General features: G+C 45.3%; 1 protein-coding gene across 3 annotated transcripts in view; it reads right to left on the reverse strand.

Moving 5' to 3' along the window:
* The window catches only part of LOC122541903 (ras-GEF domain-containing family member 1A-like), a 221,944-nt gene that overhangs the window by 20,858 nt on the left and 183,830 nt on the right, over positions 1–17,256 (reverse strand). For 2 of the 3 annotated variants that reach the window (XM_043679087.2, XM_043679088.2), the window contains 2 exons: positions 7,863–8,042; positions 5,766–5,885 (listed from right to left, as the gene is read on the reverse strand). In XM_043679087.2, coding sequence (XP_043535022.1) covers positions 5,766–5,885; positions 7,863–8,042 — 300 coding nt within the window. Of the gene's footprint in view, positions 1–5,765; positions 5,886–7,862; positions 8,043–14,113; positions 14,386–17,256 lie in introns of those variants that run through there. The other variant, XM_043679090.2, reaches the window with a different exon arrangement.

Consider the following 17,256-nt stretch of genomic DNA (forward strand, 5'->3'; position numbering starts at 1 on the left):
GGCAGCAGTGCTAACCACTGTGCCACCCTGAAACGCTTCATTGTAATGGAGGCTGAGCCATAGGAGATTCAGGGAAATAACCATGCCAAAGAGATGGGTCTTAAAGGAGGAGAGAGCGAGACAGAGACAGGAGATTTAGGAAGGGAACTCTGGAGAATGTCAGGTCAAGGAGACTGAAGACAAGTATGCAAAGCATGGAATACAAGGAACAATGGGCTGCACAGTAGGTCAGAGTCAGTAAGATCTAGAGTTTGGGGTTAGGCATTATAGAGTTGGAAGAGATCACAGAGATGAAGGAGTGCCATGGAGTATTGACAAGCAATGAGACTGTGCGGATCTGAAGACATTTGAAAGGTGTATTTGAACATAATGTTTGATTTTAATTATTTGAAAAGATCTAACTAGCCGAATCGTGTCATCAGTGGCTGAGAGACCTGTTCAAGGTTGGTCCTGTGGAGATTGTGAAAATCTGGTGAAGCATCTAAAAATGGGACTTTTAATAACAGAGCCCTTCCCAAGTATAAGTCTGAGGAAGATTTGCAGCGAGTGCTAGACATCCAAGCCCTAAAATAATTCCTAGAGCGAACACAAATCTGAAAATTTCACTGGATTTCCTGAGGTTGAGAGCTTCTCTCTGCTTACACACCTTGTGAGAAAGATTGACATATACACATCTTTTGTGAGTGCATGCTTACACCAAATCAGCTTAAAAGCATTGCAGCAACTCAGCATCTCGCTTGGTAATTGAGCCATGGAGTGCTCCCTCAGCCCCGCACCACTAACAGGGACACGGGGCAGCGTAACAGTGACAAAGATACATGCAGCCACAGATGCTATCGCTTGCTGCCTAAAACAAAGTGTTCTCATGGCAAAGATTAGAAAGGGCGGCTGTTGCATGTGAAACTATGTTTGGGACATAGCCACAAGCAACATGCGACGGAGTACTGCCTGTTCTCAACTGTTTGACGTCACTGGAGACAACTGTGGAATCTGGCCAAGACAAGGAATGCTGTCAGATGTTCACCCACAACCTCTGTCTAGACCTTGTACTACAGGGATGGATAGGAAAGCACTGGGCATCTGGTGAGTGAGAGAGCACGAGAGCATCAGGTGGGGCTGGCGGGTGAAGGGGAAACAAGCAAGAAAACTTTTTAACTCCTGGAATGTTTAACAACGATCGTAAAAAACTTTTCACTGGGAAAAAAAAAATCAGCAATAGTTAATAAAACAAAACAAAATTTGATTTCTGTTAGTACGAGAGGGTTAGGATACAGGATAAATATTTAATCTGGCTGCTCAGCTCATTGGTTGGTTGGTACAAGAAAGTCATTCAGACATCAGAAGCGAGTTACAATTTCATTTTGAAATCAAAGGGCTTCAGGTACAGGAGATCCAGAGACAAGAATGGGTAACCTGTGCTCATGGACAGTCTGCCTCGTCATTCTGACTAACGTGTACCTACCTATCCATATTTCCAAAACAATGCTTTAATTTGAAATTGCACACCTGCCACGGGTGTGAGCGAGTGAAGCTAAAGCCACCAGATGAAAGGGAGAAGTCCAGGGCAAGGGAAACTCTGAGTGACACACAGATTGAAGACAAGGGCAGAAAGAAAGGTGGGCAATTAGACTAAGAGTGAAGGTAAAGATGCAAGTGCTGAAAGCAGAGGCAAATCAGAGCCACTGTTGAATACAAGACCAAAATACTGTGGGAAATCTGAAACAAACATAGAGAATGCTGGAGTCACTGAGTCATACAACACAAAAACAGACCCTTCAGTCCAACCAGTCAACACCGACCATGTTCCCAAACTAAACTGGTCCCACCTGCCTGTGCTTGGCCCATATGGTATTCCTGATGAAGGGCTTTTGCCCAAAACGTCGATTTTACTGCTCCTCGGATGCTGCCTGAACTACTGTGCTCTTCCAGCACCACTAATCCAGAATCCATATCCGTCCATAACCTTATCCAAAATGTCTTTTAAACTGTTGTAACTGTACCCGCATCCAGCACTTTCTCTGGCAGTTCCATTCCATGCACAAACCACTCTGGGTAAAAATGTTGCCCCTCATGTCCTTTTTCAATCTTTCTCCTCTCATCTTAAAAATATGCTCCTAGTTTTGAACTCTCTTACCCCTGGGAAAAGACCTTTGCCATTCACCTTATCTTTGCCCCTCATGATTTTATAAACCTCAATAAGATTCCAGCTTTTCCAGGCTATTTTTATACCTTAAACTCTCCATTCCCAGCAACACCCTGGTAAAACTTTTCTGAACCCTCTCCAGCTTAATAATATCCTTCTTATAACAGAGAGTTAACATTTTGAGTCTGTCTGTCTCTCTCCACAGATGCTGCCTGACCTGCCAGAGTTTCTGCAGCATTCTCTGTATTTATAATCATAAATCACAGAATTCCTGCAGTGTGGAAGCAGGCCATTCAGCCCATCGAGTCACACCAACCCTTCAAAAGAATATCCAGACCCATCCCTCTACCCTATCCCCATAACCCTTGCATTTCCCGTGGCTAATCCCCATAACCTGCAGATTTTTATACTGTGGGAGGAAACTGGAGCACCCGGAGGAAACACACACAGACACAAGGAGAATGTACAAATTCCACACAGTTGTTTCAGAATTGCCACTATGCTGTGTGGCTCTAGTTCTGTATCACGTCAGTGGCCACATCCTCAGTGGACTTGATCCCAAGTTCTGAAATTTCCTCCCCAAACCTCTCTCTCTCCCTCTCCATTTTTAAGAAGCTCTTTAGACTCTACCTCATCCATCATAATAGCTCCTTAAATGATTTGATTTCAAAGTTTACCTGATCTTTGTGAAGCACCCTGGAACATTTTTAACTAGGTGCTATCATAATGCAAGTCGTCGTCTCTGTGTTTTTTTTCAGTGTGATGGATTGTTGTCATTGCCAAACTAGCAGACAAATTATTTCCAGCAAACGTGACAAAGGACCATCAGTGACTGCATCGACCCATGACCTATAGGAAAGGGCCAGATGGGGAACAGGAGCAGGCATGCACTGCTCTTGGAAAGTTCTCGTCTTATTTACAATCCCAAGCTGTGTGTCAACAGACAGGAAGAAAATGATGAAATTGTGAAACTAAACCCTTAAAATGCTGGACTCAATACATGTGGCACCACTTGTGGAAAGAAGGCACTCATATGGACGCTGTCACTGACCAGAATGTGGCTTTGACCAAGGATCCTCATTGGAAATGGCTGATCTCCCTTTGCTGACACTACCAATCATGCTCTGCATTTGTACCGGTACCTGACTTCACCCTTTGCCAGGGAGCAGAGATGTTTCTGGAACATGGGCCTCCATGCAGAAGCACGTCTGATTGATGCTGGGGGGTGGAGAGAGAGGGGGCTTTCAACAGTGACAGCTCAGCGAGTAGCATCTGGACCTCCAAGTCAAAAAGGTTATGGGTTCAAAGACTTGAGCACAAAAGTCTTGGCTTACGCTCCAGTGTGGCAGGAAGCGATGGCCTAGTGATATTATTGTTGGACTGTTAATCCGGTGACATAGTAATGTTCTAGGGACCTGGGTTCGAATCTCGCTGTGGCAGATGATGGAATTTGAATTCAATTTAAAAATAATAACAATCTGGAATTAAGAGTCTAATGATGACCACGTATCCATTGCAGAAAAAAACAATCTGGTTTACTCACGTCCTTTAGAGAAGGAAATTGCCACATTCACCTGGTCTGGCCTACATGTGACTCCAGATTATTGAGAGATCCCCAACAATCTGGAAACAGGCCATTCAGCCCAACAAGTCCACACCGACTCTCCGAAGACTAACCCACACAGACCCAGATCCCTCTGACTAATGCACCTAACACTATGGGCAATTTAGCATGGCCAATTCGTCTGATCTGCTCATCTTTGGATTGTGGGAGGAAACCCATGGGGAGAATGTGCAAACTCCATACAGACAGTTGCCCAAGGCGGGAATCAAACCCGGATCCCTGGAGCTGTGAGGCAGTGGTGCTGACCACTGAGCCACCGTGCTGCCCCAGAGTGGTGCTGGAAAAGTACAGCAGGTCAGGCAGCATCCGAGGTGAGGAAAATTGATGTTTCGGGCAAAAGCCCTTCATCAATGTGCTGTGCTTTACCAGCACCGGAAACGTCAATTTTCCTGCTCCTCGGATACTGCCTGACCTGCTTTTATTTTCCAGCACCACTCCAACCTTGACTCTAATGTCCAGCATCTGCAGTACCCACCTCCGCCTACATGTGACTCCAGACCATAGTAATGTGGTTGACACTTACCTGCCCATGGGGCAATTAGGGATGGGCAATAAATGCTGGCCTCGCCACAAATACCCTCATCCTGTGAATGAGTTAAGGAAATAAGCACTGTCTGAGGAAATATTGTTCAGGTGGGACATTACATTGAGGGCCCCCCTCAGGTGCTGTTTGATGGTGTTGCTTTGAAGCAGAGCAGGAGAGTTATTAACATCCCTAAAACAGATTTTCTGGCCATTGCTGTTTGTAGAAGTTTGCTTCGTGTGCATTTAACAGCTACGCTTCCTGCGCCACCTACACTTCAAAAACATCCATGCTGGCTGCAAAACACATTACAATGTCCTGAGATGGTGAAGGACACTACAGAAAATAAAAGTTCCTCTTTTATATGCTTCCCAGATACTGCAGACAAAAAACAGATGAGTCACAACCATTTGCTGCAGGCAGGCACGGATCTGAGCTGAGAACTGTTAAATTCCCCTTCTGTTACCCAGCAGATCTTGCCATATTTTGCAGCAACATTGTGTAAAATCACATTTCTGTCTCACAGACCATTCGTGTTGAACAAACGAGTTAGTCAGAGCTGCCAGATTTCACACGATTGGCTGCAGGCACATACATTTTGAATTTGTGTCAAAAACACATTTTACATTTTCACAGCCACCCCCCTTGTCAGTGAGCACGTGCTGCAGGCACTGCTCTGTTGCTAAGAGTCTTTCTCCCTTCATTTGCTGGAGTTTAATTCTTCAGTAAGTGAAATAGGAATTCAAGCAAACGAAAATAAACAAACATACAGTCCTACAAATGCTTCAGCTGGGAGCTGGCCAAGTGTTTCAAGGCATTGTTCACAGAAAAGTAGGATTTGCCCTTAGTTGAGGAGTGGGAGGCAATGGTGTCTCTTGGTAACTTGGGAGAGGTACAAGATATGCAGACAGTGTTGAAATTCTGCAGGTGTCAATGTCTATATGGTATATGTTACATGGGCTAGCCTCATTCATGCTGAGTCAGACATCAGGAAGTTTATTAACAACTATGTAAACTAAAACAATATGATAGATTTCCATATCTAGTCTGGTTATATAATTATTTAGATTACTATTATGTTACATGCGTAGTTAACTATCTGACTAACAGACCAACTAGCAATCTGACCAACCTACTGCTGACTGAATGAATGAAGGTTTTATACTAGAGCATCACATGTCATTATGGTACCTGCATGTCTTAAAGTTATTATGCCTTTCTGATGTCTGAGCAGACAATTCAACAGTCTCCAAATGAGATATCTGAGAGCACTGCAACTCAGGATGGCCACCAGTTACTTTCAGAAATGCATCTGAGCACCCACACTCCTGAACTTTGCCCACTTCCCTTCCACTCCACCTGACGCCCTGAAAAGGAAAATGGATGCATACATTCCATGCAGCCATGGTTGAATTTCCACCTCCCACAATAGACATGATTAACAAAGCCAATGGCTGTCACATCTCGCTGCGTACCTTGTCTGCTTCAGTCCCTGTCTCCAGCTGCTTTGTGCAGATCTGCCCGACTTTTGCCAGGAGCTCTTGAGGGTGGATGAAGACACGTGAACTCAGAAGAAAGGTGAAGATATACGTCCGCTATGGGGGAGGGAGAGAAACTGTTAGTTTGATTCATCAGAACAAACAAAGAGGCCTGAAACTACAAGACAGGAAGTTGTAATCCATAAGGCCATAAGATATAGGAGCAGAATTAAGCCATTTGGCCCATCTAGTCTTCTGCTCCACCATTCAATAATGGCTGATGTGTTTCTCAAAAGCTCTGTCCAACCTTCTCACCATAATTCTTAATTCCCTTACTAACCAAGAACCTACTCACCTTTTGCTTATATACACAAAGATTCGGCCTCCACAGCCTTCTACAGTAATGAGCTCCACAGACTAACCACCCTCTGGCTGAAGAAATTCCTCCGCATCTCAGTTCTAAAGAGTCATCTCTTCACTCTGAGGCTGTGCCCTCAGGTCCTAGTCTCTCCTACTAATGGAAATAGCTTCTCCATGTCCACTCTATCCAGGCCTCTCAGTATTCTGTAAGTATCAATGAGGTTCCCCTCATCCTTCTAAACTCCATCGAGTACAGACTCAGAGTCCTCAACCACTCCTCGTATGACAAGCCCTTCATCCTTGGGATCATTCTTGTCAACCTCCTCTAGACTTCCTCCAATACCAACACATCCTTCCTTAGTTACAAAGCCCAAAGTTGCTCACACTATTCCAAATGTGTTCTGACCAGAGTCTTATACAGCTTCAGCAGTACATCTCTGTTCTTGCGTTCTAGCCCGCTTGAAATGAATGCTAACATTGTATTTGCTTTCCCAACTGCTAACTGAACCTGCATGTTAATCTTGAGAATCCTGAACTAGGACACCCAAGTCCCTTTGTACTTCAGACTTTTGAAGCCTTTCCCCATTTAGAAAATAGTCTACACCTCTACTCTTCCTACTAAAATGCATAACCTAACACTTCCTCACATTGCACTCCATCTGCCATTTCTTTGTCTACTCTCCAAGCCTGTCCAAATCCTTCTGCAGCCTCCTGCTTCCTCAAAAATTCCCCTTCTTTGTGTCATCTGCAAAGTTAGCAACAAAGCCCTCAGTTTCTTCCTTCCCATCCCAACACAGGTTAAACAGCAGAAAGATCAATTCCTAATCAATAAGTGTCCCTCTATTAGTCCTGTGCCTTTGCACCCATGCACTCTAAGGACTAAGTTACAAAGGCAGATTAACAAATCAGGTTTGAAGTTGCTTGAATTTCGAAAGCTTTGGATGATTTGATCAATGTGTTCAAGGTATTAAAAAGGAGCAAAGAGGGTAGATGTGGTGAAACAATCTCAACTGGTTGGATAGTCTAAGACGAGGGAGGAGAGTCTAAAAATTAGAACCAGACCCATTAGGATTGAAAATGGGATTTAATTTGTGCAAAAGACACTGTAAGAGCTCTCTGTTGTAAATGACAATGAAAGATAAATCCAATTGTTTATTTGAGAATTGAAACTGATGGATTGTTAGCCACTGATTTTTTTTTTTAAGTCATTCATGGGATGAAAGCATCACTGGCTAGGCCAGCATTTAGTGCCCATCCCTAATTTTCCAGAGGACAGTTTAAAAGTCAACCTTATCACTGGGGTCTGGAGTCACAAGTAAGCCAAACCAGGTAAGGATGGCAATTTCCTTTTCTAAAGAATATTGGTAAATCAGATGGGTTTTTCCAAAAATCAGCAATGGATTTATGGTCATCATTATACTCTAAATTCCAGGTTCTTGTTGAATTCAAATTCTACCATCTGCTGTGGCAAGATTCGAACCCAGGTCTCCAGGACATGACCTAAATCTCTGCATTAATACTATGGGCAATAATACCACTAGGCCATTGCCTTCCTTTCACCCATCAAAAGGACGTATGAGGTTAGGTCATTATCTCAATGGCTGGCAGTGAAAGACTCAAGAGGCTCAATGGCTGATTCCTGTTTCTACCAGACGGAGGGAAACCACTTGGTCAAAGTGAAAGAGCATCTCAAGGACTAAAGGGCGAGGGAATGAAGCATTGCAGAATACTCACATCGGGGTAGTAGTCAACAGTGGGCACCAAGTGCTCAATGAGCACCTCAAGGGACCCTGAAACTAAACTGCCATCCTGGTACACCGGATCCACACACTTGTCCTCCATATCTGGCTGGACATGACCACTACAACTGGTGCCAAGCATGCTTGGGAAAATTGATGTCTGGGGCATAGTTTCCTGGAAAGAAAGAGAACAGAAAAAAAAAATTATTCATCTTGGGAGCATTCTCACTCTGCACTGCAACAGATAGCTTCCCTTTTCTTCCATGAAGAAAAGGGGGGGTGGGGGGGGGGGAAAGATTTGCATTGAAATGACACCTTGTACATCCTCAGCACCTCTCGACCTGCCTCACAGCCAGATATTTTTTCTTGAAGTGAAGTCGTTATTGCAATGTAGGGAATGGAGCAACTAGATGGCATGCAACAAACCCTCATGAAGAGATAATCCATCATACCTTTCATCTGCTCCCCTGGGGAGACTGCTTTCACCTCCCTCACTGACATTCATACCAAACTTTTATAGGGAGCTCCACCTTACGTCACTTATGGTGCAATGGGAGCCATTCAAGAATTTTAATTGTTTCATTCTATGAATATTTGGAGTAAGTGAGGAACAGGAACAAAATCAATTAAGGGCACTTCGACAGATGCACAGACTTGGCCTAAAGTCCTCTCTGTGTCCAATAGGGTGAGGTGGGGTCAACAGCACAAAGGGTGGCATCTGAACTCTCCAGGTAGCTGCCTGAGAAGTCAATAGACAATAGGTGCAGGAGTAGGCCATTCTGCCCTTCGAGCCTGCACCATTATTCAATATGATCATGGCTGATCATCTTTAATCAGTATCCTGAATTGTAATCAAGTATGATGGATTGCAAAGATTGGAGAAGGCAATATTTATTGAAAATGGGGATATATATGGGAGTTGAAAATGTGTTGCTGGAACAGCGCAGCAGGTCAGGCAGCATCCAGGGAACAGGAGAATCGACGTTTCGGGCATAAGCCCTTCTTCAGGAATTATGCCCGAAACGTCGATTCCCCTGTTCCTTGGATGCTGCCTGACCTGCTGCACTGCTCCACCAACACATTTTCAGCTCTGATCTCCAGCATCTGCAGACCTCACTTTCTCCTCATATATATGGGAGTTCAAACCATACTGAACCCAAGGCAGAAACAGAACATTCTAGAGATGTCACTATCGGTATATATTCAGGGAACAGATAGATTCTGATCTCAGGTGACAATAATCCAGGTGTCAACAATCCTTGGTGCCTACCTGGAATGCTAGCCAGAGTCTGACACACCGCCTGAATACTTCTTGAATTGTCTGTTTTCAGATTTCCAGCATTTTCTTTGAAAATCTGACCATTTTAGCATATTTCTGTTTGTAGGATTTTGCTGTGCACAGACACCATCATTTCCTGCATTATACCTGAATTTAAATTTGGAAAAAGTACTTTGCTGACTGTAAAGTATTTTGCATGTCTTGAGACTGCAACAGGCACCATGTAAATGCAAGTTCTGAACTCTCAAAATTGAAAAGTACACAATGCGTAAATAGCCATTAGAAGTTGGCTCTGGAGAACCAACTCTGTTTGGATATCACAATGCCCACAAATGCTTATTATGTCACTCCCTGACCCTGTTCAATAGCCGGGATTAACCTCTGCATTGTGTGCTCCTGCCCAGCACGACAGGAAACTTGCCCACTACTAAAAACAAGCCAGTGCTCAAGACCAAGATGTGAGGCAGGTTAAAGAAAGCAATGCGCAGCTACACAAGCAGGAACCTGAACTCATCAGCTGCACTTCCTGCTCCCAGGTCCAGTGCTGAAATAGAGGAAAAAAAGCAAAGGGCTGGAAAGTTTTAAAGGCACAGGCCATCTCTCAAGACAAAGCATAAAATCATACAGGATGGGAAGATGCCATTCGGCCCATCAAATGGGTTCAGCATGAGTTCAATGAAATGTGTGAACTTGGCCTAATTTCCTCTCCGTGTCCAAATGGTTAGGTTGGGCTGACAGCACAGGTCAAAAGGTTGGCACCTTAGGTGTTCAGCTATCGCCTGTAGAATCATAATTTGTAATGGGGAGGGTGGTGATGGATTGCAAAGATTGGAGAGGGCAAGGTTTAGGAAAAAATAAACCCATCCCTCTGTCAAAGGGCAATTCACTTAGTCCCCGTCCTCATCCTTCTGCCCAGTCTTTGTAAACTTTTTGTTTAAGTATTTATCCCTTTCTCTTTCAAAGGAAATCTGTAATCAGTTCCCTCTGTGTATCTCAGATCCCAATCACTTAATGCGTCAAAAAGGTTTGCCTTCCGTCAGTCCTGTCAGATCTCTGTCCTCTGGGTTATTGATTTGTCAGCCATGGTAATGCTCTCTCCTAACCAGTCCCATTGATGCACACCCTGATTTGAAATACCTCTATTGAATCTCCTCTGCTCAGAGGGTAAATCCCCGAACTATGAAGCCACCCCAGCATGATGGCTACATTGATGGAGGGGCTCCCTCTTGTGGCTGCCAGAACCTGGGAGCTCACGGAGAGACTTCCTTAGTGCGTCAAGGTCCTAGCACCTAACCAAACCCAAGATATAAACATTAAGTACCTTGCTGATTTTGGAACTGGGCAAGGGAAACCAGGTTGCAAGGGGTTGTGGGCAGGGACGAGGGGAAATGGAACTAATTCCTTGGCTCTTACAGAAAGAGCCAGCACACGCATAACTGGTTACATGTCCTCCTTCAATTTCAAAGTTCTGTGAGAGATTGGTGTTACCAATGAAGTAGCATCTCATGCAAGGCTTCGCAAAGCAAAAATGCAGGTGGAACGATTGTGAAAGATGGTGCATCCTTTGGTATCAATCTTGCACCTTCTTAACACTGATTCAGGTTTGTACAGAGCAATTGGCTATTGAACTCTGAAATGTTCTGATTGGAGTAATAACTGGATCTCCAGGGGTAAAACTGGAAGGGCCATGTGTAGTAGGCAGAAAGATCTGAGTGAATTCATTATATAAGAGGGATTCTTGGAAACTACATTGTACAACATTACCATAAAGACACGTTAATGGGAGCACTAGCACTTGCAGGTTTCCCTTCAAATCACAAGCCACCCTGATTTGGAAATCTAGCAGGTGTTATTGCTCGGTAAAAATCTTAAAACTCCCTCCCAAATAGAACTGTAGGAATAGCCTTCAGCACACAGACTGCAGCAATTCAATACCACTGCCTCCTCAAAGGCCATCTAAGAACACCCACAGTACAAGGTGTTGTGCAATTCTTTCTAAATAAAATCCCATTAAACTGGACGTAAACTCAAGGATGGAAAAAATAGAAGCCACTCATCCAGTTAAAGATGGAGCTCACAGAACATACAGTATGTGACATACTGCATAGGAATGACGACGGTTGTGAAGGACAAGGGCAACTTGTAAATAAAATAAACAACATTTTTTCAAGTATCAGGCACCAGAAGAAACTCCAGCTCAATGTGTTGCTCACTGCTCATCAACAATCTTGTGAAAGCAGCAAGTTAAAAATACACTAACTATCTCACCTCCTCATCTTGACAAAGTCAGAAGGCTTCTGTCGAAAAATGACATGCATGTGCACAGTACATACGCAGCCTGTTCCTGACTGGTGTAGTGTGCCATGCAGGTGGCATCTGTGCAGTGGAACTCCTCAACTATGTCAACATCTGGCAATGTACTTGCAAATAGTCAATATAGTCCTGCTCTCTCATTAGAGAGAGAGGGAGAGATGATTGGCGGTGAGTTTAATCCGAGGGTCACCACACCTCAAACAAAGAGGACAAGGCAGGACCTTCAAGGTAACTTCAGCTAGTGCAGGAATCAGATCCATGCTGTTATAGAGTCACAGAGAGAAACATCATGGAAATAGACCCTTCGTTCCAACTCATCCATGCAGACTGGATATCCTAAATTAATCTCGTCCCATTTGACCCATATTCCTCTAAACCCTTTCTATTCACGTACCCATCCAGATGCCTTTTAAATGTTGCAATTGTACCAGCCTCCACCACTTCCGCTGGCAGCTCATTCCATACACGCACCACCCTCTGTGTGAAAAGTTGCCCCTTAGGTCCCTTTCAAATCTTTCCCCTCTCACCCTAAACCTATACCTTCTAGTTTTGGACTCCCCTACTGTGTTGTTGTCACACTACTCCTGAAGAAGGGCTTATGCCCGAAATGTCGATTCTCCTTCTCCTTTGATGCTGCCTGACCTGCTGTGCTTTTCCAGCAACATATTTTTAAACCCTACTTCAGAAACCAACCAACTGAGTCCTAACTATAAGGTACAGGTGGTTGGAGGGACAGGAGAACATAAAGTGAGGGTATGGATGGCTTTGGGGTCAATAGGGAGGCACTTTTGCCCCTGACCGAGATGATTGAAGGTTCACGTACCACTCCAAAAACCAGAGTGGGAATCTTTGTGTTGGCACTCAGGAATACTGAGGGAGTGCTCCCACCTCAGATATATCAGAAAGATTTCATGGCACTAAGAGCCCTCACTGCTATCCTGGTCAATACTTATCCGGCAAGCAATAATGATATGAAATGGTCAGGTTGCCTTTTTTTTGTGTGGGTTCTTGCTGTATGCAAATTGTACTTCATGCATGACAACATTGCAACAGTGACTGTAAATTGGTTTGGGACGTCCGGAGATCACGAGAGGAACTATACAAGTGACATTTCTTTATTTAGATGATAGCACAGTGGTTTTTCACTACAGTCGAATCAGCTAAAACACAGAGTCTCGCAGCAGATACTAAACTAGGGACAACTAATCTCCTACACAGAGACAGCAAAGGCTAGTTACAACAGTGAGAGGTTGTTACATGGTCATTGAGAAGAACTAACACCAAACTCACAGGGCGCCGTGCCAATATCTGCTCACCATGAATAAAGTTAAAAATCACACAACAACAGGTTTAATTGGAAGCACTAGCTTCATCAACCGCCTGATGAAGGAGCAGCACTCTGAACTATAACCTGGCATAGTGTGATTTTTAACTTTGTCCACCACAGTCCAACACCAGCATCTCCAAATCATGACTCTCATGAATAAACCCGCTAAAAATCCAGCATTCAACCATGGAACTGTAATTCCCAGGGCCAACTCGATTTGCATCGAGTGTAGCGCAGTCACTGGGGAATAGCACAGGAAGATCCCACATAAGAGTAATGGCGATACCTCGCTAGTGAATGTTTCCCTTTTTAGGGGGAGGACGGGGGATGAGGATTACGTACGGGTAAATGTCGAATGGAAACAACACCCACCTTGGACAACGTCATGTATTTTTCTACAAAAAAACTAAATCAACGTGTTTGGATGTGTTGTGATATAATTCTGGAGGCAGATGGGGTCCTGAAAGCCATACCTTGTAGCTCGGGGATGGGGGGTCGGGTCAGTGCTCCACAAAAGCCCTCCCTCGGAATACACCCTACTTGCCATGGTCTGGGACTGCATTAGAAAGACTGTACCCTGTGACAGTGCCACACTCCCTCACTATTACACTGAGTGCCAACTCAAACCTTCCCGCTCTGGTTCCTGGAGTGGGACTTGAACCTTCAATCATCTCGCTCAGAGGCAAAAGTGCCTCCCTACTGACCCAAAGTCTGCACCTTCTAGTTAGGAGTCAGTTGGCCTGGTTTCCGAGGTAGTCTAACAACACTTTGGTCTTCTTGTTCCTGGCGGTGATCCCCGAGGTAGATGCAGGAGACAGAAAATATAGATGGGGAGGAACACTCATCTTAAACATCCCTAGTTCACAACTCACCCCCAACCCCCCCACGCACACACAAACAAACACACACTTAACCTTTCCCCAGGATTCAGACAGAGTTAGGACAATCCTCTGTCACTGTGTGTGGATGTGACTCTCTGTCTACAAGAACAACGAGGGTCCCCACTTACTGTGCACCAAGTTAATGCACCTGTTTCACACTCCCCATCGCTACTCCTATCCACCAGGGAAAGGCTATTGTGGCAATGTCCCTACCTCTGGACTAAGAGATCCGGCTTCAAGTCCCACCTGCTCCAGTAGATGCGTATTAACATTTTCTGAGCAAGTTGATGGGACAGTAAGTTGTAACTGTCCACAGCCAGGGGTTGGGACTGACACAAGGAAACAGACACGGGGGGGGGGGGAATGTGTAAACACTGAGCTCTCTAACCCAACACAGAATCTCCAAACGGGGGGGGAACAAACGTGAAATAAATTCAACTCCTTACCCTCATCGTCACAGCGATGCGTTCACATACACACTCTCTCTTTCTCTGTCACTCAGTGTAGACACTGTGCAGTTGTTTTTCTTGGGGCTGTAGATGAAGGAAACAAACTTCCCCCAAAGAAACGAACCCAGAAATTCCCGGCGGAGTTTCCCTCCTCCTTCTCTCATGCACCAACTCTTGTCTGTGTGTGTGCTGAGCTGGGACTCTTTGTAAACAAGCATCAAGTCCTTCCCCTTTCCTGATCCTGCCCCCTCAGCTTCCCTTACAAAGCAACCGACCCGACAGGTTTCAGTCTGCACTCCTCTTTATTGAGAAAGCTGATATGTTATAGCACCTCCCCACCACCCGGCAGTGGCCAATCTAACAGCTGAACACCCACGTTAGGGACAGTCTTAAAACTCCCCATGATTTCAAAAAGCGTACAGAAGTTGTTTGCTACTTTCTCATTTACCATCCTGAAGTTTCGACTTTTGTAACACTTGCCTTGTGACTGACTGATCCCAGAATCATTTCCCCTAAACCTGATCAGCTCAGTAAGGCGTGAGAGCTGCAAATCACTCCAAAACTCTATTTGACAATTCACTTCAAAACCTAACCCTTTACCAAAGAGTTTCGACAGATGTTATAACATGGTAGCACAGTGGCTTAGTGGTTAGTACTGCAGCCTCATAGCACCAGGGTCCTAGGTTTGATTCTAGCTGTGGCAACTGTCTGTGTGGAGTTTGCACTTTCTTCCTGTGTCTGTGTGGGATTCCTCCCACAGTCCAAAGATGTGCAGTTTAGGTAGATTGGCCATGCTAAATTGCCCATAGTGTTAGGTGCATTAGTCAGAGGGAAATGAGTCTGGGTTGGTTACTCTTTGGAGGGTCGGTGTGGACTTGAAGGGCCTGTTTCCTCTAATCTGTTTATTTGGTTTGGTTTGATTTATTATCATCACATGTACCAAGATACAGTGAAAAGTATTGTTTTACATGCTAACCAGACAAATCATACCAAACATAAATACACCAGGGCAATAGAACAGAACACAGAAGATGAAAACCAAAAGAATTGCAGATGCTGTAAGTCCAACAAAAAACAGAAATTGCTGGAAAAGCTCAGCAGGTCTGGCACCATCTGTGGAGAGCAATCAGAATTAACGTTTCAGGTCAAGTGACCCTTCCTCAGAACCCCTGAGAATGCATAATATTGTGTTACAGCTACCAGAAAGTGCAGAGAAAGACCAATTCTAACATATGACAGGTCATAGAATCATAAAGATGTACAGCATGGAAACAAACCTTTCGGTCTAACTCATCCATGCTGACCAGTTATCCTAACCTAATCTAGTCCCATTTGCCAGCATTTGGCCCATATTCCTCTAAATCCTTCCTATTCATATACCCATGTTGATGCTTTTAAATGTTGTAATTGTATCAGCCTCCACCACTTCCTCTGACAGCTCATTCCATACATATACCACTCTTTGTGTGAGAAAGTTGCCCCTTAGGTCCCTTTTAAAGTTTTCTCCCATCACCTTCAACCTATGCCCTCTAGTTTCCCCCACCCCAGGGAAAAGACATTGTCTATTTACCCTATCCATACCCCTCATGATAGAGGCAAAAGACCTTGTCCATTTAACCTATCCATGCCCCTCATGATTTTATAAGCCTCTACAAGGTCTATTCATAAGATAACAGTAGGGAAAAAGCTGTTCTTAAATCTGCAGTTTGGTGTTATTTTTGTTAGTGTTGGTTAGCTCAGTTAGCTGGTTTGCAATGCTGGGAGAGACCAACAGCCAGAAGCTCAATTCCTGCTGAAGTTACCTTGAAGGACTCTTCTCAACCCTTCCCCTGATCTGAGGTGTGGTGGCCTTCAGGTTAAACCACCACCACTTGTCTCTAATGAAAGCATTGAGGAGAAAGTGAGGTCTGCAGATGCTGGAGATCAGAGCTGGAAATGTGTTGCTGGAAAAGCGCAGCAGGTCAGGCAGCATCCAGGGAACAGGAGAATCGACGTTTCGGGCATAAGCCCTTCTTCAGGAATGGGGAAAGTTTGTCCAGCAGGCTAAGATAAAAGGTAGGGAGGAGGGACTTGGGGGAGGGGCGTCGGAAATGTGATAGGTGAAAAGAGGTCAAGGTGACGGTGATAGGTCAGACTGGGGTGGGGGCGGAGAGGTCTGGAAGAAGATCTCAGGTTAGGAAGGCGGTGCTGAATTTGATGGATTTGACTGAGACAGGGTGGGGGGAGGGGAAATGAGGAAACTGGTGAAATCCGAGTTCATCCCTTGTGGTTGGAGGGTTCCTAGCCGGAAGATGAGGCGTTCTTCCTCCAACCGTCGTTTTGTTGTGGTCTGACGATGGAGGAGTTCAAAGACCTGCATATCCTTGGTGGAGTGGGAGGGGGAATTTAAATGTTGAGCTACAGGGTGGTTGGGTTGGTTGGTCCGGGTGTCCCAGAGGTGTTCTCTGAAACGCTCTGCAAGTAGCCGGCCTGTCTCCCCAATATAGAGGAGGCCACATCCGGTGCAGAGGATGCAATAGATGATATGTGTGGAGGTGCAGGTGAATCTGTGGCGGATATGGAAGTTTCCTTTGGGGCCTTGGAGGGAGGTGAGGGGGGGGGTGTGGGCGCAAGTCTTGCACCTCCTGCGGTTGCAGGGGAAGGTGCCGGGAGTGGAGGTTGGGTTGGTGGGGGGTGTGGATCTGACGAGGGAGTCACGGAGGGACTGGTCTTTACGGAATACTGATAGGGGAGGGGAGGGAAATATATCCTTGGTGGTGGGGTCCGTTTGGAGGTAGCGGAAATGACGGCGGATGATGCGTTGTACATGGAGATTTGTGGAGTGGTAGGTGAGGACCAGTGGGGTTCTGTCCTGGTGGCGGTTGGAGGGGCGGGGTTCAAGGGCGGAGGAGCGGGAAGTGGAAGAGATGCGGTGGAGGGCATCGTCGACCACGTCGGGGGGGAAATTGTGGTCCTTGAAGAAGGAGGCCATCTGGGTTGTGCGTTTTTGGAACTGGTCCTCCTGGGAGCAGATGCGGCGGAGTCGAAGGAATTGGGAGAATGGGATGGCGTTTTTACAGGGGGCAGGATGGGAGGAGGTGTAGTCCAGGTAGCTGTGGGAGTCGGTCGGTTTGTAGTAGATGTCCATGTTGATTCGGTCG

This window comes from Chiloscyllium plagiosum, unplaced genomic scaffold (assembly GCF_037043375.1).
Source record: "Chiloscyllium plagiosum isolate Xiang-an unplaced genomic scaffold, Cpla_swu_hap1 HiC_scaffold_43, whole genome shotgun sequence".
In the NCBI taxonomy this organism is placed as follows: Eukaryota; Metazoa; Chordata; class Chondrichthyes; order Orectolobiformes; family Hemiscylliidae; genus Chiloscyllium; species Chiloscyllium plagiosum.